Here is a 22,409-nt window from a genome sequence, read left to right as displayed (position 1 = left end):
AATACCACTATTAGGTCTTTTTCCCAAGGAGATCATAAAAAAGGGAAAAGGACCCACATGTACAAAAATCTTTATAGCTGCTCTTTTTGTGGTGGCAAGGAATTGGAAATTGAGGGGATGCCCATCAATTGGGGAATGAATAGCTGAACAAGCTGTGGTATATGAATGCAATGGAATACTATTGTGCTGTAAGAAATGATGAGCAGGCAGATTTCAGAGAAACCTAGAAGGACTTGAATGAACTGATACTGAGTGAGATGAGCAAAACCAGGAGAACATTGTACACAGTATCAACAACATTGTGTGTTGATCAACTGTGATAAATTTGACTTTTCTCAGCAATACAATGGTCGAAGATAGTTCCAAGAGTCTCATGGAAAATGCTCTCCAAATCCAGAAAAAAAGAACTATGAAATCTGGATGCAGATTGAACCATACTATTTCTGTTTTTGTTTTTGTTTTTCTTTTTCTTTTTTGAGGTTTTTCCTTTTTGCTCTGATTCTTCTTTCACAGCATGGCTAATGCAGAAATATGTTTAATGTGATTATACATATATAACCTATATCAGATTGTTTGCTGTCTTGGGGATGGGGAGGAAGGAGAGGGAGGGAGAAAATTTGAAACTAAAATTCTTATAAAAACAAATGTTGATGGGGCAGCTAGATGGTGCAGTGGATAGAACACCGGCCCTGGAGTCAGGAGTACCTGAGTTCAAATCCGGCCTCAGACACTTAACACTTACTAGCTGTGTGACCCTAGGCAAATCACTTAACCCCAATTGCCTCACTGAAAAAAAAAAAAATGTTGAAAACTATCTCTACATGTAACTGGAAAATAATAAAATACTTTTATAAAAAAAGTCAATATATTAAATATCTCAATATGTGAATTGGTCAAGCCATTCTAAAAAAGGAATTTGGAATTATACCCAAAATATCACTAAATTGTACACACTTTTGATTCAACAATACCACTAATATGCCTCAAAGAAATCAAAGAAAAGAAGAAAAAGACCCATGTGCACAAAAATATTTACAATTTACAGCAGCATTTTGTAGCAATGAACAGGAAACAAAGGGGGTTTCCATCAATTGGGAAATAGCTGAAAAAATTATGGTACATAGGAAAAAAGGAAACAAGGAAGGAAAGGAGCACTTAACCCACTTTGTACAAGCATGTGCTAAATGAATACTATCTCATTTAATTCTCCCAACAAGACTGGGAGATAGGTACTATTATTAATTACCATTTTACAGTTAAGAAAACTGAAGGTGAGATTAAGTCACTTGCACATGGTCACACAGCTTGTTAAGTGTCTAAGGCTAGGGGCAGCTAGGTGGCACAGTAGATAAAGCATCAGCCCTGCATTCAGGAGGACCTGAGTTCAAATCCAGCCTCAGACACTTGACACTTACTAGCTGTATGACCCTGGGCAAGTCACTTAACCCCCATTGCCTCACCCCCACCCCCCCCAAAAGTGTCTACAGCTAGATTTGAACTCAGGTCTTCCTGGGACCAGGAAAATAATGAATACAAAGACAACAATACTGCAAAAACAACAACTTGGAAAGATTTAAGAATCTTTTTCAATACACTATCACACCAACAACTCCAGAGGGTTGATGATGAAACATGCTACAACCTCCTGAGAGAGGAGTGATAGACTCAAGGAGCTGAAAACGAAACATACAGTTCTGGACACAGGACATATGTGGATTAGTTTTGTTCAAATATAATTATCAGCTATTTCACTTGTACCCATACAGCCCCATCCCTTTCTAGCTATATACAATACAGTGGCCTACAATTCCATCCCCACCTAACACAAACTCCCTAATGATAATGACCTGCCTAAATCCCATATGGTCTTACCCTCCCCCATGCCAGTAAGTCTGAACCTCTAACTGTCATTGTTCAAATCTTATTCTCAATCTCCCCACTGCCAGCACCCTTATTACTATCAACTTCCACCTCCCACTCCAAAGTTACTCACCCCTTCCACTGTACTCTTTGGAATGCCTGCTCCAAAAGTAACAAACTTCAAAATTTAAAAAAAAAATTTTTAAACCCATTTTTCCTTTCTTATTCTTTTTATATTCTTGCACTTTCAGAGACCTGGCTCCATCCTAATGAAAAAGTTACTCTGGCCACCCTTTCTGGAAATGATTGTACTTTCATTCATATCCCCTAGTCCTGGTAAAGAAATTGGAATACTCCTTGTTTTCCCCACTGCCAATTCCAGGCTCTCCCTCTACCATCACCACCCAGTAACCATTCCTCTTTTGAGGTTCATTCAATTTAGGTTTATCATCCAATCAAGCTTCTGGTAGCTATTATCCCCTAGATTGGCACAGATTCATAACTAACTAGTTATCCAATGTACTACTACTAATATAGCGTATAGTTGAAGGTAAATATACTATTTAATACAGGATCAATATAAGGAATATGAACAAAATAAAATACTGGTTTTAAAAATCTGAATAGTTTTATAGATATAGTAATGGCATTAAACAGATATGTGACCTTATCTATTGGTAAGATGATGATGACCCATGCCCTAGTAATCTCAAGGGATCCTGGGAAGCTCACATGAGTTCATATACACAAAAGCACTTTGAAAAGTATAAGCTATCTCTTTTTGTGATAGCAAAGAACTGGAAACTGAGGAGATATCCATCAATTGAACAAGTTATGGTATATGATTGTGATTGAATACTATTATAAGAAATGATAAAAGGGACAGTTTCAGAAAACTGGGAAGACTTATGTGAACCAATACAAAGTAAAGTAAGCAAAACTAGAACACTGTACACAGTAACAGCAATATTATAACTACAGTCAACTGTGAAAGACTATTCTGATCTATTCAATGATGCAAGACAATTTCTAGAGGAGTCATGAAGAAAACTGTTATCTACTCAGAGAGAGAACTGGTGAACTGAAGCATTTTTTCTACTTTCTTTCCTTTTTTTTTGCTTTTCTTCCCACCAGCATGGCTAATATAGAAATACATTTTGCATGACTTTGTATATATGACGGATATCATACTTCCTGCCTTCTTTTGGGGGGTTGGGGGAGGGGGCAGATAATCTACCTTTTCCAAACATCCTTTGAACTGAAAATCTAATTTTGAAATCAAAATTAAATACCAGCATCAAACCAAAAATTCATTAAGTTCCTCCTTACAGCTAAATCTTAGTATTAGAGATTCCTTAGAGTCCATGCCACTTGACAATATTTTAATTTAAACAATATTATAACAAGGCCTGACCAATATTCCCATTATTGAGACAACTTTTAAAAGTTCAAAAAGAACCTACCATCTCCCAAATTTCCAAAGTATAGCAAGTATACTACAAAGTAGTAACATAAAAAGTGGATCATTCTAAACATCCATAACTGTACATACACACAATGAAAAGTACAGTTGTTTTTTTAATCCAGTGTTCTCTATCATTGAGAAAGAAGAAAATACAGTCTAAATAAAGTCTGAAATTATAAACATAATTTTTTCAAAACAAAATTATTCCAAGCATTTTTACAACATATACCACATATCTTAAAGTGTTAACCACATGCCTTAAAGTAATTAAAAATCATTCAATCTATTAATTCTTTGTTTTTGTTTTTTTGTTCAATCTATTAATTCTAAATATCCTCCTAAAGAGTCTGAAAATAGCTTCAAGGGCGGCTAGGTGGCACAGTGGATAGAGCACCTGCCTTGGAGTCAAGAGTACCTGAGTTCAAATCCGGCCTCAGACACTTAACACTTACTAGCTGTGTGACCCTGGGCAAGTACTTAACCCCAACTGCCTCACCAAAAATAAATAAATAAATAAATGAAATTTTAAAAAATTAAAAAATTTTTAAAAGGGGCAGCTAGGTGGCGCAGTGGATAGAGCACCAGCCCTGAATTCAGGATGGACCTGAGTTCAAATCTGGCCTCAGACACTTAACACTTACTAGCTGTACTAGCTGTGTGACTCTGGGCAAGTCACTTAACTCCAACTGCCTCACCAAAAAAAAAAAAAAAAAAGGATAACTATTCCCCTCCAATCAAATTTGAAACTATTTGCCTTATGAAGGGCTTTTTGAACCTACTTCAGAATAACTTCTTTCAGAATGACAAAAAATTTCAAATTCTTTACTATATATACACACACATTACAATTTGGATATACAGTGATCTAGGTTATTCTTTATCTAGTTGTCCTCTAATCTTTCTCACAGAATTAAAGATACATGGTACAATGAAAAGTATACTAAATTTTCACTAAAGGATAACAGATTTATTATTCATTTAATTCAACAGAACTTTTTCATTTTTTAAGATGATGCCTATTAAGTAAAATCAATCTCTAGTTAGTACTATTGGAGGCATCCTAACAAAAGGAAGTAAAAAATTCAGACAGTATGGAACATGCTATTTTTTTTTTTTTGCAGGGTAATGGGGGTTAAGTGACTTGCCCAGGGTCACACAGCTAGTAAGTGTCAAGAGGCTGGATTTGAACTCAGGTACTCCTGAATCCAGGGCCAGTGCTTTATCCACTGCGCCACCTAGCCGCCCCAGAACATACTATCTTTAGGCAGAAAGGGGAAGGGGGACTACAAAAGAAACAAGTTAGCTATATATGATCTTTAGCAAGTTATTCTATATGAGCCTCAAAAAGAATCCATCAATAAATTAGGGGGCTGGACTATATTGTCTCAAATCCCTTCCAGTTCTAAATGCTATAAATTACCCTAACTATGCTGTTTTTCACAGCTTCTTCCCTTGCTCTATTTCTAGGCTTATAGATTCTCTAAAGCACCCAATTTTTCCCACAATAGTTCCCACAAGATAAGTAGTTATGAGGTAAAGGAGAATAGCAGCCACATGTACATACGGACATTTATAAATTGGGAACTGCCTGTATTTGTTGACTAATCCAGACTATTTTTCTTTAATCTCTTTAATTTGGAACTCAAAAATTTCCAGATGTCACATGTCCTACATGTATATACGTGTATATATGTGTGTATATACGTATATACGTGTATATATGTGTGTGTGTGTGTGTGTGTGTATATATATGTGTATGTGTGTGTATATATATATATGTGTGTGTGTGTGTGTATATATATATGTATGTATGTATGTGTATGTATATAGATAGATAGACAGGCAAGGCAATTGGGGTTAAGTGACTTGCCCAGGGTCACACAGCTAGTGTTAAGTGTCTGAGGCCACATTTGAACTCAGGTCCTCCTGACTCCAGGGCCAGTACTCTATCCACTGCGCCACCTAGCTGCCCCAGCACCATATGTTTTTAATACAACTCTTACCCCAAGAAATGGGGAAGAGCATACCTACAAAAGTATGCTGTTTTCTTATTCATGCTCATTCACATTTTAATATTATGGCAACTTAAAAAGAAGTCTAATGAAACAGAAATCAACACTTAATGTAGACAGTAGTGAAGGTTTTCCTAAAGGCACCTTGGTTTTCTCATCTATTGTACATATACCTGCTCTGACCCCAGCTCCACACAGAGGAGATAGATAGATAAGGCTAGATAAGAGTGAATGGACACAACTTCCTCCCACAATTCTATACATGACCCAGGAAATGTCTTAGCCAGGTGTGCTCTGCTTCCTTCTCTGTTCTTTTCAAAGAATCCTTTAAGAATCTTTTATATATTCAGTGACTATAATTTGGATCTCAACCTGCAATTAGAAACCAATGCACTGAAGTAATAGATTTCCTTTCTTTATTCCTTTGATTTTCTTCTCCTAGAAGTTGAATAATGTCTGGCTCCCATTATGAAATAAGTTAGCATTCAAAAGCTATGAACAGATGTTAAAAGAATAATTGCAAACTATAAATCACCATGTGAAAGCATCCCTCAAATCCCTAATTGTAAATGAAATGCAAATGAACACAGCACCCCACACCTTATAAACTGGAAAAGAAAACAAAAACAAAAACAAAAGTCAATATACAAAAAGCTATGGGAAGGCACAGAGTACCAACATACTGATATTACTGGTAGTACAGGTCCAATCATTCTGGATGACAGTTTGAAACCATTCAAGAAAAGTGACTTAATTATCTATATCCTTTGGACACGGCAAATGCACCACTGGGCATATATTCCAAGAGAATGCAAAAAAGAAAAAAACGTCAGAAACAAAGATCCAGTATCCAGTATGAACCAAAATATCCATATCCATTCTATGTAAGCCTCAGTTAGAGGCTTATGTAGCATGTAGCAAATTACTACAAAGTGTGTGACCATCAAGAATAGCTGAAAGAAATATGGTATACTAATTTAATGGAATATTATACAGTAAAAGATTATGAGGGGGGACAGCTAGGTGGCGCAGTGGATAGAGCACCGGCCCTGGATTCAGGAGGACCTGAGTTCAAATCCAGCCTCAGACACTTAACACTTACTAGCTGTGTGACTCTGGGCAAGTCACTTAACCCCAATTGCCTCACTAAAAAAAAAAAAAAAAAAAAAAGATTATGAGGAATTCAGAGAAACATATGAAGATTTGTATGGAATGATACAGAGGGAAGCAGAACCAAAAGAATAATTATTACAATGACTACAATGATCACTAAAAGATCCCAAACAACAAATAATGAAAAATACTGCCCTCTTCATGGCAGAGGAAAGAATGTTGTATAAACAGGAGTCCTTGCTATCAGATATTGCCCTTTCATGTGGCAGGGTGGTTAAAAAGGAAGTTTCAATCTGGAGGAAGCAGAGGGGGTCTTTTTCTGGAAATAACTATAAAGACAAGACAAAAAGTTTATCTGGCTCCTAAATTAAAGGCTGTCTTCTAAATCCCAAGCAAATCTTCAGAAAATGTGTTAAGTAAATCATGTCTCTATCACAAGAAAGAACTTCACTATCCTCTACAGCTACATCCCCCTTAGTCACCTCTGACTCCCCTGAATTTACTAAACCTATTTGCCATTCACATGATCCCTAAAACTAGTCCATTAACTCCCTTCTGGTTACACTTAACCCTTTCTCTACCTTGCCTAGGCTATGATCAGTCACTTCAACTCATTAACACTCCCTTGCCTTAAGATCTTCCAACATGCTCTCTGTGCCTATCACCAACTACAGATGGCTCCCTAAGCATCTGTCTTCCAAGTCCCTGATCTAAGTCCACAAAGACATGCAAGAGAAAGTCAAAGAATAGTCAGAACAGACCAGGCAGTGTTTAAAAGACATAACCCCAAAGACTTTAAACTTTCACTGTCATATATTTAACTTAGAATTAAAGAATATCAAAACTAGGAGAGACCTTAGAGAAGACTTCTTGCTTTATCACAAAATAAATCTATGTGTCATACAGAAAAGAATTTTCTACCATTAAAAATAAGTTTTTCTAAAAAGTAATATAAACAAGTATCCCTTTTTGTACCACAAGCAGTCGCCCATCTTAGTGATACTAGTTCTAGTTCTGTCTTGAGATCTGGTTCACCAGAGTAAAGATTCCTTCAAAGTGTTACTTAGATAAGATGGCTCTAAGGTCCCTTCCAACTCCCAAATTCCATGATACTGTGAAATTCACACTCTCTGAGCTCTAACTCTAACCCTAATTATGTTGTATGACAAAATTTTTATTCATTCTCTCACTGATGCCCTAACTAGCATACTAGCATGTGTATGTATATGTGTGTGTATCAGAGATACTTAACCTTTTTGTGTCATGGACCGTTTTGGCAGTCTGGTAAAGGTGATGCATACCTTCTCAGAATGCTGTTTTTAGAAGTATAAAATAAAACACATAGATGCATTGCAAAGGAAAACAATTATGATGAAATAGTTATCAAAGTATTAAGAAAACAAATTTGTACTATAATAATAATAATAGAACTCTTACTGGTATGCATCAGGCACTCTTTACAAATATCTCATTTGATCCTCCCAACAACCCTGGGAGGTAGGTGTTATTATTCCCATTTTACAGATGAGAAAACTGAGGCAAAAAGAAGTAACTGACCCCAAGTCACACAGCTAGTAAGTAGCTGAAGTTCAATTTGAACTCAGTTCTTCCTGACTTCAGGTCCTGACCTGAAATCCAAGGTAAGAATCCCTTCCCAAAAGGGTGATTTTTTTTCCCAAATCACCTCAACGGGGGCAGCTAGGTGGTATAGTGGATAAAGCATTGGCCCTGGATTCAGGAGGACCTGAGTTCAAATCCAGCTTCTGACCCTTGACCCTAGCTGTGTGACCCTGGGCAAGCACTTAACCCTCATTGCCCCACAAAAATAAACAAACAAACAAATCACCTCAACAGAGATGAAATGCTAGAGATAAATAATATTAAGTTCTGTAACCTTGAGCAAATCATTTAACCTTATTGGGTCTGTTTCCTCATGTGTAAAATGAAGAAAATGGATTGGCTTCAATTCTAAGATTCTACACTAATTTTCACATTTGAAAAAATAGGAATTTGTTTACCTATTAAATTTTATAAGACACACACACACAAAATATAATGCTATTAATATATGAACAGTACAAAGAATTTAAAGCAGAAAATGAGAGAAAAGTCCATTAGAATAAATTATGTTTTGTTATCCCTTAAAGTTATTCCTACATAAAGTTATCCCTATAAATGCCAACGTTTTCTAGTTTAATTAATAGGTTTTAGCAATTCCTAAAGGAACAATTTTCAACATCTCCAATGTTACCTTTAAATAATACAAAGTTATCCCAAAATTCTTAGTGCACTTTTAAGCTAGTAAAGCTTAAAGTACACTAAGACTTTTGGGACACCCTATTAGGTACATGGCATAAAGCCACTATTAAAAAGACAGGAGACTTAACAAAAGGAAAAGAGTGGAAAAAACCCAAGCAAACTACAAAAGGAAAAAAAATAAAGGAACAACAAGATCTACTACTCTTAGCTATGGCATTAATAGTGAACAAAAACTAAATTAAATGTTTCTGTAAAACCATATGCTAGAGAGGCTAATCCAAGGCATTAGAAATGGCAGAGTTCCATTGTAGTTCTAACTATTTACTACAAATGACAGATGCACTGGTTAGCAGAATGGTACACAGGAATGATGACAACACAAGAGGTTAAAAAAGAGTGCCTCAAATTAGTCTTCCCATAGAATTTCAATATACTTTCAACTAAACAGCAAATAAATCAGTTTAAAGAATATTGTTTGATTTCATCTCTCTACTGCATAATTTTCTAACATATTCAAGTAACATTTGTTATATTCATATAAGATAGCATCACAAAAACCCATAAGTTTAAAAAATTCCTCAATTCAAAGGTCCAAATCTAAGTGGTATAGAGAACTAAAAATACTAAGGATTATTTCCATAAACTACAAAAAAAAAAAATTTTTTTCAAAGAAATGTACAAGATACCATGAAAGGCTTCCCCCAATCATTCATTCAAAGAACCAAACTCTAAACTTGACAGCAATACATAATTTCACATGCTGAGATAAACAGTAAAATAATATGCAATACAGAGTACAATTCATATTAAACCTTAAAATTTGAAGTTTTTTCAATTGTTTGAATTAGCCTCCCCCAATTTATAAAAATGTTAAAAAAAAGTTCAATTTTACCAACTCCCTTTCCCAAATATAAGTAAAGTTTAAGTCCCTCTGTTGAAAAAGATTTCTGAACAAGTACAAATGAATGAAAAAACAATGTGCATACTCCTAGAAGTAAGGCTACTACAAAATGACATCAGTCTAATACTACAAGAAATATGGCAATTCAATCTAAGATTGTAAGACAGTCTCCATCCTTCAATTCTGGCTCAGGTTTCTATTTTCATTCACTCATTCATTCAACAAATATTTACTAAGTTATTACTGCATGCATCCCATCCCTTCATTTTGTAACCACACTCCAAATGTCTAGGTTTTAACAAGTTCAAAATGTATCAGCTTTAAGAATATCTTATTAAAAGATTATAAAGAAGGTTAACAAGTATTTATTAAGAGATACCTGATAATGGAATAAAATTATATAAATTAATCCAAGAAATAACAAAAGAAATGATTGTACATATTATTCACTACTGAAATGCTGACAAGTTCCTATGTTAAGTACTGACACTAAATGAAAACTAAAATTAAAATTCACACTGTAGAAGGAATTGGGAGAAAAATGTGTGGGAGAGGTTTTTCAAACAACTATTTAAGTTTGCATGACATCTCCAGAGTTCTTAGATATATAAATATATTAGGCCATAAAGATAAATGTGTAAGGGAAACAAAGCATTTTTCCCCATCTCTAATCGAATAAACTGAGTCACTTTCAGTAGCTGTAAAACAAACAATATTTAAAATCAGTAAATAATGAAAGCATTTTGAAACAAAATAGGGCATATATTTAATCCCTACAACTTACAAAACATGTTTGTACTCATGACTAATAACTGTAGCTGTTATACAAGATCTCAATTCCAAATTGCTGAAATACTGTCACATACAGAATGCCAGTTCATCAAGTTTTCAAAACTAGATCATAATTTTTTAAGGTGATTTCACACTTAGTATTTAAAAGGGAATACTTTTACTAAAGCAAAAATATTTTTCAAAAAATACTAAAAAGGAATGAAATTGAGTCATAAAATTCTGAATATGGAGGAAGGAGGAGAATATTGATTTGTGCTTGTTTAGAAATCTTTTTTCAATAGATGAACTTAAACTAAATAGTGTTAAGTTTGGGAAAGGGAGGTGGTGACCTATGATTTCATAAGTGTGGGGAACTACCAGTGTATAAACTTCCTTCATCAATACAGATCAGTAACTCTATGACTTACATTCTTGAGTTGACTAAAGTACTGATAGATTAAATGATCTGTTCGTGATCATACAGCTCTATGTGTTGAAGCAGACCTTGAACCCAGTCCTAACTTCAAGTCCCATCCTCTATCCATTTGCCTTTATAAATAAGTATGTTAGAGTCTGAAGTGAATTTAAGAATAATTTGCTTGGCCAAGTTCTAAGAACATGAAGTCAATACAGATTTATTAAGGGTTTAGCAAACTAGACTTTGAATTACAAAGTCGCCTTATTTCCCAAGATAATAATTAAGGTTAGTCATTATGAAGAAGTATTTTAAGATACAAGCTTTAGTTAGGAAATTATAGACTTATAAACAAAAGGTTCAATTTCTAAGTTTTTAGGTTTTAACATGCCTTAGAAAAGCTGTATAAATTCCTTTCAGGTTCTTGTAATTAGAGGAATTGTCAATGTTATATAGTTACTAAATGATATACATCTTCAAATACTGAATGTTCCCTTCCTTCTGTATTTCAGGATGAAGGAAATAAATTTGTTACTTATCAGCAAAAAGAAGATGCAATGGTATTTTTGAAATAATTATTCAATGCTTCAGAAAACCTAGCTCCACATTCTTCAAATTTCAGGGCATCAGACTCTGCTAAACTTAAGCATAAAGGTCTAGGAACTCATCTGTTAAAAATCACTCCACAAGGAATAGTGTTTAAGAGCAATAGGGAGTGGATGGAGCACCGGTTCTGGAGTCAGGAGTGCCTGAGTTCAAGTCTGGCCTCAGACACTTGACACTTGCTAGCTGTGTGACCCTGGGCAAGTCACTTGACCCCAATTGCCTCACTTTAAAAAAAAAAAAAAAGAGCAATAGGGGTTGTAAGGGCTCAAAGCTGGGAGGTGATGAACTGATGAAAGGCTGTTTACGGGACCATTCTTGTTCAAGTTAATAGATTTTGCTATGTTTCTAAGTACATATAATTCACTAACAACAGATTAGCAACCAGGCAAGATGCTGATGTTTCTCCTTCCCTGTATTTATTTTGCATGGGAGGTGAGAAAAGATGATTATATTGATATTGTAAGGTATTACCATATCTCATATTATTTTAAAAGACAGGATCAGGAACCACAGGAGGGAAAAAAAAGATAAGGAATTTTGGAAAATTATCATACCTATTCCATAGGCTTTAGCACAGATCCATTGTAGATTAGCAGCTATTTTCGCCCTGGCTGAATCATAGAGCTCAGAAGGGACAATTTCAACTGCACTGTCGGTCAGGGCCTCCATTTTTCTCCTGGTGCTATCTCCACCAGCAGAAACATCAACATCCACCATCTAAAAGAGATGAGTTTTAATAAGGACAGAGAAATCAAATCCGGTAGCAAGTACCCCCACCCTAAAAAAAAAATCTATCAGTTCTAAACGTTCCATTCAAATACAGTAGGTACAATGCCATATGCCCTGCTAAAACCCCATTTTTCCCCGAAATGCCATTATCTTATGATTTTTTAAAAAATACTTGAGAGTGAGATAAAAAGGAAAAAAATATCTCAAGACTGGGAGAGGAAACCTAAAATAACACAAACCGGTATTGAATACCGGCATCTTGAAATTCTGCAGTACTGCCACCTTGCATTCCCATTGTATCAACCGTGCATTTTTTGCAAGGATCATCTCCATTGTAAAAGGCATAGACACAAGGAAACCTATCACGAATAAAGGTGGGAGGAGGAGCTGTGGAGGAGACAAACACACACACAAAAAGGACTCGCGAGTGGCTCTCTCTACCTGCCACTTTCCTATAAATGAACAAACCACTGCCTTCTGCATCCCAATCAAATACACATCTTTCGGAGGGGGGCCCTCACGGTGGGGGCCGGCCCCCCGTGGTGCGCCAGGATCGAGGCACGGGGAGAACGAAGGGAGTGATGGACTCGCCCCCGCCCCAGCAAGACTGGGGAGGCTGGGGCTCCCGTGGGCAAGGGGCCGCCGGCTCCCTTCAGGCTGGGCGGACAGCCGGGAGCCTCCCCGCCCCTGGCCGCTGCTCCTCACGCCCGCCCCGCCGCCGAGGCCTACCTAGCAACCCGTGCCGCCAGAGCCGGAGCGCCCCGGGGCGGGCGCGGCTGAGGAGGAGAAGACGACGCGGTCCGCTGGGGGCGCTGGGAGAGCCCAGCCCGGGCCGAGCCGGGAGCGGGGAAGGGCCGAGCCGGGGCGGGGTGGGGGGTGGGGGGTCTCGGAGGGGCCCTCCCTGCCTCAGCCTCCTCACAAACCTTTCACAGCCGCCGCCTTCGCCGCCTTTGCTGCTTCATCCTGAGGCCGCCGCCGAGAGCTGAGGCCAGGGAGAGGCGGGCGGAGAATGGACTGCCCGATGGGGCCCGGTCGTTTGGGGCAAATGGGAGGACCGGGTGCGGGAGGGCGCGCGCCGAGAGCACGGGGCAGAGAACGCGCAGTCGGGACGCTCGCGCACGCGGCTCGCGAGCGGCCGCTCCGGGCCGCCCCCAACGGTTCCACCGAGAATGGGAAAGCGTTTGGACAGTTGCGCAGGCGCCGTACGGACCGCGCAAGGGCTCTCCAACCGTCGTCGTCCTCGCCCTCATCCCCCCTCCCCTCTCCTTTCTGCAGGTGCCTGAGCGAGCCAAGGCTCCTTTACCAGAGTCTTTACCCTGATGACGGCTTGGCAAAAGAAGTCCCAGAGATTAATATGTCTCAAGGGCAGGAATGTAGGAGCCAGCCTTGGAAAAGAAATTATTTTGAGGGTTGGAGGAGGGAGATGCTCTGCATCTTTTTATAAGAGCTTGCCATCCCTATCTCTTTGTCTTTTAGCTGTCTTCCCCAGAAGGATTGTGCTTTTGACCAAGCCCATCCAGTCGTTTCACAGAATCGGAATTTCTTAGTTGGAATGCACCTCAGTAGCCATCTGGTCCAACGTATACCTGGAAAAAAACTCCCCTCCACGACATACCTGACCAGGGATCATCCATCCAGCATTTGCCTGAAGACCTCAGAGGTCTTCAAGCAGTAAGTAACCCTCTACCTCCAGAAGCAGACTAGTTCCACTTTGGGATAGGTCTAGTTGTTAGCAAGTTTTTCCTTACATCAAGCCCAAATTTGCCTCTTTCATAAAATCTGAGACTTGGCTAGAATAAGAGATCATCTAGTCTCTTATTTTACAGATGTGAAAACAAGAGCTATTCAAGGGAAGTCATTTTCCCGTAAGACAATAAGAAAGCTAGAATTCAAACCCAGAATCTTTAACTCTAAATCCAGTTATTTTCCCATTATACTCAGGACTACCTCCTTTCTGTAGATCATAGGACTGTAGATTTGGAACTGGAAGGGACCTTTCCTCACATTTAGTCTATCCACATTTCATAGATGAGGAGTTTGAGAAACAGTGAAATTATTTGACCCTTATACATGTCTAGCTCTTTAAGATCCCTTCCAATTCTAAATCAGCCCAACAGAGTCTAGATCTCAATGAAACGACAGCAGCAGTCTGCTTAGAAATGAGCCATTGACCAGTCAAGGGGGGGGGGGGGCTGGTCTGGAATGTGAGGAACCCTGAGGTCCAGAGGGTGGGAAGAGACACATAGGCACAGTGGGTAGCTGCCATAAGGTTGAATCCTTGAGCCTAGATGGAACAGACTTAAACAAAAATTTAAAAGAGACCAGAACAAAACTGAAAAAGGACTTATCAGATAAGGACGTTGGGGCCAGCAAGCCTGAATGCAAGACAGGGTGTGGCCTGCCTTTCAAGAGTTAAGTAATCAAATCAAAACTTAATTCTGTACCGTTCAATGGTTAGACTAGAGAGATATGACTTGAGATATCCGCAGCCACCCCTCACCCAATTCCCCCAGCCACCACCAGTGGGGAGATGGTTCTCCCTCAACAGGGGAACTTTCCAGTCAGACGATCACCTCATCTGACCAACATCAGACCTCTATAAAAGTATCTGTGCCATGCCTTCTCCCCATGAGAGAAGTCTAAGGATTTCTCTTTTGGTTTCCGTTCCCCAGCTCCTAAATAAACTATTATCTTATTCTATTGGATTTGTGTGCAAGAGGGTGTAATTCTTTAAAGAGGAATTCCTAAGGACCCCAAACCCCTACCCCTCTCCCAAACCCCCTACCCCATTTTCCCCACAAACAATCACTGTAGATTCAAAGTATTCTGTGGGTTTATACTCATAAATCTATAACTCAAGTGAACCCACCTATTTGTTTACCTTTTAGTTGATAGCCAGGGGGCCACAATTAGCTTAGAGCACCAGCATTTACTGGAATAGCAAAGTAAAAGGATTTATAATTAGAGTACAACACCCCCTCCCCAAAAAAATCTAGAGCACTAGAACAGAAGACATTTTAAACTCAATGTGTCCAAAACTGAACTTATGTTTCCCCCAAACACTCCCCTTCTCAAAATTTCCTTATTACTATTGAGAACACCATCCTCCTAGTCCCTCAGACTTGAAATCTACATGTCATCCTCCATACCTCACTATCTCTCACCCCCCCCCATATCCAATCTGTTGCCAAGGCCTGTTGATTTCACCTTTGCAACATCCCTCTTGAATATGCCCCCTTCTCTCCACTGTGCTACCACTCTAGTACAGGCCTTCATCACCTCACCCTTAGACTATTGTTATTGTTATCAGCAGGCTCCATCCAGCCTCAAGTCTCTCCCAACTCCAATCCATCCTCCATTCAACCATCAGTTATTTTCCTAAATCATAGGTCCAACCATGTCTCTTTCTCAAGAAGCTACAGTGTCTCTCCATTGCCTCCAAGATCAAATGCAAAATCCTGTGCCATTTGAAGCCCTTTACAACCTAGTCCTCTCCTACTTTTCCAGTCTTCATACTCTTCAATCCAGTGACCCTGGCCTCCTTGCTGTTCCATGAACAAGTCCATCTCTCTGATCTGGGAATTTTCTCCAGCTATACCCCCTGCCTGGAATGCTTTCCCCTCCTCATCTCTACCTACTGAATTCCCTATATTCTGTTAAGTTCCAACTAAAATTCTACCTTTTACAGGAAACCTTTCCAAACCTCCCTTAATTCTAAGGTCTTCCCTATTTGTTATTTCTATTTTTTCTTTTATATATATGATTTATACATGTTTATTTATTGTCTCTCCCTTATTAGATTGTGAGTTCTTTGAGAACAGGAACTGTCTCTTACCTCTTTTTTTTTTCTTATCCCTAACGCTTAGTACAGGGTCTGGTTTGTAGTAGTCACTGAATAAATTGTTTATTGACTGACTGACTAAGTTATTGCTAGGTTCTTTCAGGAAGAACCAGGATTCCTACCCAAGGAACAAATGGGAAGCCTTCCAAGTTCCTCTCTCTCCTTTGGGTTTTCAGCCCACGCACAAATGAACTCTCTTTCAAATATAATTCCAGGGTCTATTCCCTCCATTTTTTAAAACTCCCAGTGAGGTTCACCATTGTTTTGGTAAAGTCCATAGTCTTTGCCAGTCAGCCACCCTTTCTGGTCCCTTTATATGCAAATAAACCACTCAAAGTCTATTGTGTTTACCTTATTCCTATATCTACCAGACTCCAAACATTCTCCCTCCTTGCCCCAAAAGTTCAGTACCCAGCTCAATAAACAGATTTCCCCTCCATTTCTACTCCTGCCCTAACACTTGGGGACTTCATTCTACATATTGATATCTCCTTAAACACCTTGACCATCCAATTCAATAATCACCTTAGTTTCCATGACCTAAATCTTCATGCCATCTCAGCCAACAGAAAGGTCATCAACATCACTCATAATTGTGCCATTTCTATGATATCCAACTCTATTTATATGCCAGATGCTTCCCTAGGCTCAAGGAATAAGAAGACAAAAATAAATCTGCCCTCAAGGAATTTATATTTTACTGAGAAATAACGTATATAAATAAACATATACAAATAAGTACATACAAGATAATTTGGGGGAGCACTAGCAACTGGGAGTATTCTTTTCTATATAAAAAATTTCATATAGATACAACTTGCTCAGAGTTTTGAAGGAAACAAGGTACTCTGAGGGTGGAGCTGAGGTTGCAGTGCATCCCAGGCATGAAGAATGGTAGTGTATGATATGATTATGGATTTGAGTCAGATTAAACTCTGAGGATGGGGTCTGGAAGGTACCCAGCCCTGCCCCAGTATAGTTCATTTAGAAGTTTATTGCTTGTCAAATTCTCACTGTCTCCTTATTGCCAATTAACAGTATTTTTACTTCTGCTCAGTCTCCCCACTTGTCAGCTACATATTAGTTTTGTCTGCAATCCATCATGTGTCAGAACCCCAGTCCCTGTTGAGTGGGCCAGGGAGTTAGCCCACCAATTCAATACTCGGGACTCAAGAAGAAAGGACAGGGCTCAGCACAGGATGCAGCAATTAAGTTGAGACCAGATGTTAAGTGACATGTCTCTTTTTCTCAGAGCAGAATCCCCTTGGCCCTGGGGTCCCAACAATGGATTATTCTTTCCTTCCCAACATAACCGAAGATAAATTTTAACCCTGTCATCCTTCTAGAATTAACACGACTACAGAACAATGCTGAAGCACCTGAGTGACTCTTCCTGTTATTCAGGTTGAATATCTTTAGAGACAGGGGTCAGGAGAGGGGAGTCAGTGGGAACTGTGAGATCTGAAACATCTGTCACTCCCCTGTTTCCTCTTCTTTTGGTTTGACCTTGTTCCCCCTCCCCTTTTCCCCGTTGTTCCTGGAACACGTATGAATGTCTCCATACATTGATCATGAGCTAAACAAGCACCCTGGGTGAGACAGGATTGGATGTTAGATTGTGAGCTCGACCTAGTGTGCATGGGGACTTCCCCTATAAAAGGTCAAGGCATGTATTAGCTAGCGCGGCTCAGGTATTGAGCTTGCCCATTCCTATGGGAATGTAATAAATCTGTCTCTGCTTGACTTGGTGGTCTCCTCGAGTTATTTGGGTAGACTGAGGCAGTTTGCTCCACACAGTAGGTAGAAAGCATAGATATGAGAAATGGAGTATCATTTGTGAATATCATTTGCAAGAAGGCAAATTTGGCTGGACCATCAAATTTGGGAGAGTAACATCATAAAATTTTTTAAATTCCCAAGAGAATAACATAATAAGTGTAAAGGGGGAAATGGGGTATGAGTTTGGGTTAGGGGTTGGGGTCCTTAGGAATTCCTTTTTAAAGAATTACACCCTCTTGCACACAAAAGTAGTTAGAATAAGGTGGTAGTTTATTTAGGAGCAAGGGAAGGGAAGGGTGGGGGGAGGGAAACCATGAAAGAAATCCTTGGACTTCTCATGGGGAGATAGGCACAAAGCACATGGCTCAGGGGTACCAAATCTCCTCGAACAGGAGACTGGAAGGTACTTTTATAGAAGACTGATGGGAGTGGACCATCTGCCTGTGGAAAGTTCCTTTAGTGAGGGTGGACCATCCCCCACTGGTGGTAGCTGGGGGAATTGGGTGAGGAGTGGAGGACCATCCCCCACTGGTAGTGACTAGAGGAATCGGGTGAGGGGTGGCTACAGATCCCTCTTCAAAACACAAAGGCCCCAGCCACACCCAAATTTATCTCCCCAGGGTAAGGGAGACCAGAATGAAGGGTAGGAATCCCAAGCTAGCTCAGTCCAATTTGGTTCAGTTTATCTCTCTAGGCGTTATCTGTCTTCTGGTTTAGTTTCTCAAGGAGAAGGTTCCTTGATGTGCCCCAGAGAATTTCTGGGGTGCTCTGCACCCCATGACATAAGGTTAGAAAAGCAAGTTGAGATCTGGTCTTGAATGTCTTTAAAAGTTAAAGAGAGGGGCAGCTAGATGGCGCAGTGGTTAAAGCACCGGCCCTGGATTCAGGAGTACCTGAGTTCAAATCCGGCCTCAGACACTTGACACTTACTAGCTGTGTGACCGTGGGCAAGTCACTTAACCCCCATTGCCTAAAAAAAAAAAAAAAAAAAAAAAAAAGTTAAAGAGAGTGGGGGCAGCTAGATGGTGCAGTGGTAAAGCACCGGACCTGGATTCAGGAGTACTTGAGTTCAAATCCTGCCTCAGACACTTGACACTTACTAAGTGTGTGACCCTGGGCAAGTCACTTAACCTTCATTGCCCTGCAAAAAAAAAAAAAAAGAGAGAGGGCCTTCCGTACAGTTACCGGCAAGTGGGAGGTGGAGGCAGGGGTGGTGGTGGCAGCAGCAGTGGCTCTCTTCACGTGGGGGCAGGAGAATCGGCGGTGGCAGGCAGCCCGTGATATTCTTCGGTGATCACTATGAGTTTACCCCTGAACCCCAAACCATTCCTGAACTGACTGACAGGGAAACCAGTGATGGTGAAGCTTAAGTGGGGAATGGAGTACAAAGGTTACCTGGTGTCTGTGGATGACTACATGAACATGCAACTTGCAAATACAGAGGAATACATAGATGAGGCATTGTCTGGACACCTTGGTGAAGTTTTAATAAGGTGCAATAATGTCCTTTATATCAGAGGTGTTGAAGAAGAAGAAGAAGATGGAGAAATGAGAGAATAGCATCTTTTCTGGGGTGGGGGTTGGGTGGGGATTTCTTTTGTATATTTCTAGAAATAAAAATTTGTTTTTAAAAAAAAAAAAAAAAAGCTAGGTGGTGCAGTGGATAGAACACCGGCCCTGGATTCAGGAGGACCTGAGTTCAAATGTGACTTCAGACACTTACTAGCTGTGTGACCCTGGGCAAGTCACTTAACCCTCATTGCCCTGCCCAAAAAAAGAGGAGTGTTCCGGAGGCAGAGCCAAGATGGCAGAGTAAAACCAGAAAGCTGCCTGAACTCTCCCAAATTTCCCTTAGAAACATTAAGTTTCTCAACAGATTCTAGAATTGTAAAACCTGCAAAAAAAAAATGAAGTGAAACAATCTTCTGACTTAAGATAACCTAGAAGATCTTCAGGAAAAGGCTCTATCACCTGGAGAAAAGGGAAGCATAGCTCACCAGCAAAAGGCTCCTAGTCACAGCATAGATCAGCAGCTGAGGATCCACAGTCCTAGCACAGCAAGCTAGTGGCACAGCAAGCCAGTTGTGAGGCCTCCAACCCCAACACAGAAGGCAATCTGCAAGCTGGGGTATTGGCTACCCAACAAGCCCAACTAAGCTGCGCCACTCCAGTGCAGTGAGATTCTGCAAGCTGCTGACTCCCCAGAGCAGAAAGCTAGTGACTCAGTCCCTGGGCCCCAGCAAAAGAAGCTTCAAACAGTGCACACTGTACCCCAGGAGCAGAACTCAACCTTAAAAGGCACAAAAGAGGCTAAAATATGAAGAAGAAACAGAAAAGAACCCTCACCATTGACAGTTACTATGGTGACAGGGAGGATCAAAACATAAACTCAGAGGAAGACAACAATGATAAAACTCCTACGTGTGAAGTTTTAAAGGGGAAGAAGAATTGATCCCAAGACCAAAAATTCCACCTGGAAGAGTTCAAAACAGATTTTATAAACCAAATAAGAGAGGTAGAAGAAAATTTAGGAAAGGAAATGAGAGTTATGCAAGAGAAAGTCAATAGCTTCAAAAAAGAAAATAATGCCTGAAAAAATACAATTGGAAAATTGGAAAAGGAGAATAATTCCTTAAGAATCAGAATTGAGCAGATGGAAGCTAATGACTCAATGAGACAAGAAGAAGAAGTAAAACAGAATCAAAATAATATAAAAGAAGAAAACATAAAATATCTCTTCAGAAAAACAATAGACCTGGAAAATAGATCTAGGAGGGATAATAAAAGAATAATCAGATTACCTGATCAAAAAAAGAGCCTAGACAGCATATTTCAGGATGCTATTAAAGAGAATTGCTCCAATGTCTTTACAATCAGAGGAAAAATTAGTCATTGAAAGAATCCACCAATCATCTCCTGAAAGAGACCCCAAAAAGAAAATATCAAGGAATATTGTAGCTAAATTCCAGAATTATCAAGTACAGGAGAAAATACTGCAAGAAGCCAGGAAGAAACAATTCAAATATCAAGGAACAACAATAAGAAATACACAGGATCTGATAGCTTCAACATTAAAGGATCAGAGGGCTTGGAATATGATATTCCAGAAGGCAAAGGAACTGGAATTAAAATCAAGAATGTACTACCCACCACCAAAAACAAAAACCAAGAATGTACTACCCAGCAAAATTAAATATAATCTTTCAGGGAAAAGATGGACATTCAATGAAATAAGAGACTTTAAACTTTTCCTAATGAAAAGTCCAGAACTGAAGAGAAAATTCAATCTACAAATACAAGACTCAAGAGATACATGAAAACATGAAAAGGTAAAAGGGGGGGGGGGGAAGACCTGTTATTCAATGAGGTTAAAATGTTTGCATCCCTACATGGGAAGAAGATAATTATACCTCTTGAGATTTCTATCTTTATTAAGGCAGATAGGAGTACATACAGACAGAAGGTGTAGGTTTAAGTGGATTCTGATGTGATGATATTTTTAAAAAAACTTAAAGGGAAGCAAAAAGGATTATAATGGGAGAAGAGGAAAGGGAAGACAGAATATGGGGTAAATCACATCACTGTGAAGAGGCCCAAAAGACCTATTACACTAGAGGGAAAGAAGGAAGGGGTGAGCATTGTTTTGACCTCACTCTCATCTGATTTGGCTCAAAGGGGGAATAAGAAAAACACACTATTGGGTATAGAATTCTATCTTACCCTAGAGGAAAATGAAAGGGGAAAGGGGAAAGAAAAGGGAGGGGTGCTGATAAGGACAAAAAAGAGGTGGGGTTGATAGAAGGGAGGGCAAAACTAGGAATTGAAAGGGGAAAGAAAGGGGAGGGGTGCTGATAAGAACAAAAGGAAGGTGGGGCTGATAGAAGGGAAGGTAGACTGAGGTGGCCAGAAACAAAACACTAGTGAGAAGGGAAAAGGAAAGAGAAAAATACAAACAAGGGGAAAAAATAGATTTTAGGGAAATACACAGTAATCATAACTGCAAATGTGAATGGGATGAACTCACCCATAAAACAGAGGCAGATAGTAGAGTGAATTAAAAGCCATAACCCAACAATATGTTGCTTATAAGAAACACACCCGAAGCAGAGAGAGACATACAGAGTAAAGGTAAGAGACCAGTGCAGAATCTATTATGCTTCAACTGAAAAAAAAAAAAAAGTAGGGTTCGTAATCATGATCTCAGACAAGACAAAAGCAAAATTAGATCTAATTAAAAGAGATAAGCAAGGAAACTACATTTTGCTAAAAGGTACCATAGATAATAAAGTAATATCAATACTAAACACATATGCACCAAGTGGTACAGCATCCAAATTTTTAGAGAAGTTAAGTGAGTTACGGAAAGAAATAGATAGCAAAACTATATTAGTGGGGGATTTCAACCTCCCCCTCTCAGAACTAGATAAGTATAAGCACAAAATTAAGAAAGAAATTAAGGAGGTGAATAAAATTTTAGAAAAATTAAATATGATAGACCTCTGGAGAAAACTGAATGGGGATAGAAAAGAATATACCTTTTTCTCAGTGGTACATGGAACATACACAAAAATCGACTATGTATTAGAGCATAAAAACCTCATTGTCAGGTGCAGAAAGGCAGAAATAGTAAATACATCCTTTTCAGATCATGATGCAAT

The 22,409-nt window shown here is 39.2% G+C and overlaps 1 protein-coding gene and 1 pseudogene across 4 annotated transcripts in view; one reads left to right on the top strand and one right to left on the bottom strand.

The window, feature by feature from the left end:
* The window catches only part of CAMSAP1 (calmodulin regulated spectrin associated protein 1), a 134,195-nt gene that overhangs the window by 50,314 nt on the left and 61,472 nt on the right, over positions 1 to 22,409 (bottom strand). For 3 of the 4 annotated variants that reach the window (XM_043984513.1, XM_043984511.1, XM_043984512.1), the window contains exon 3: positions 11,957 to 12,119. In XM_043984513.1, coding sequence (XP_043840448.1) covers positions 11,957 to 12,119 — 163 coding nt within the window. Of the gene's footprint in view, positions 1 to 11,956; positions 12,120 to 13,054; positions 13,287 to 22,409 lie in introns of those variants that run through there. The other variant, XM_043984514.1, reaches the window with a different exon arrangement.
* LOC122741254 lies at positions 19,051 to 19,311 on the top strand (annotated as a pseudogene).

The sequence above is a fragment of the Dromiciops gliroides genome, chromosome 2 (assembly GCF_019393635.1).
Source record: "Dromiciops gliroides isolate mDroGli1 chromosome 2, mDroGli1.pri, whole genome shotgun sequence".
Classification (NCBI taxonomy): Eukaryota; Metazoa; Chordata; class Mammalia; order Microbiotheria; family Microbiotheriidae; genus Dromiciops; species Dromiciops gliroides.
Note: the sequence above shows the minus strand (reverse complement) of the source record. Positions and strands in the feature narration are given on the sequence as shown.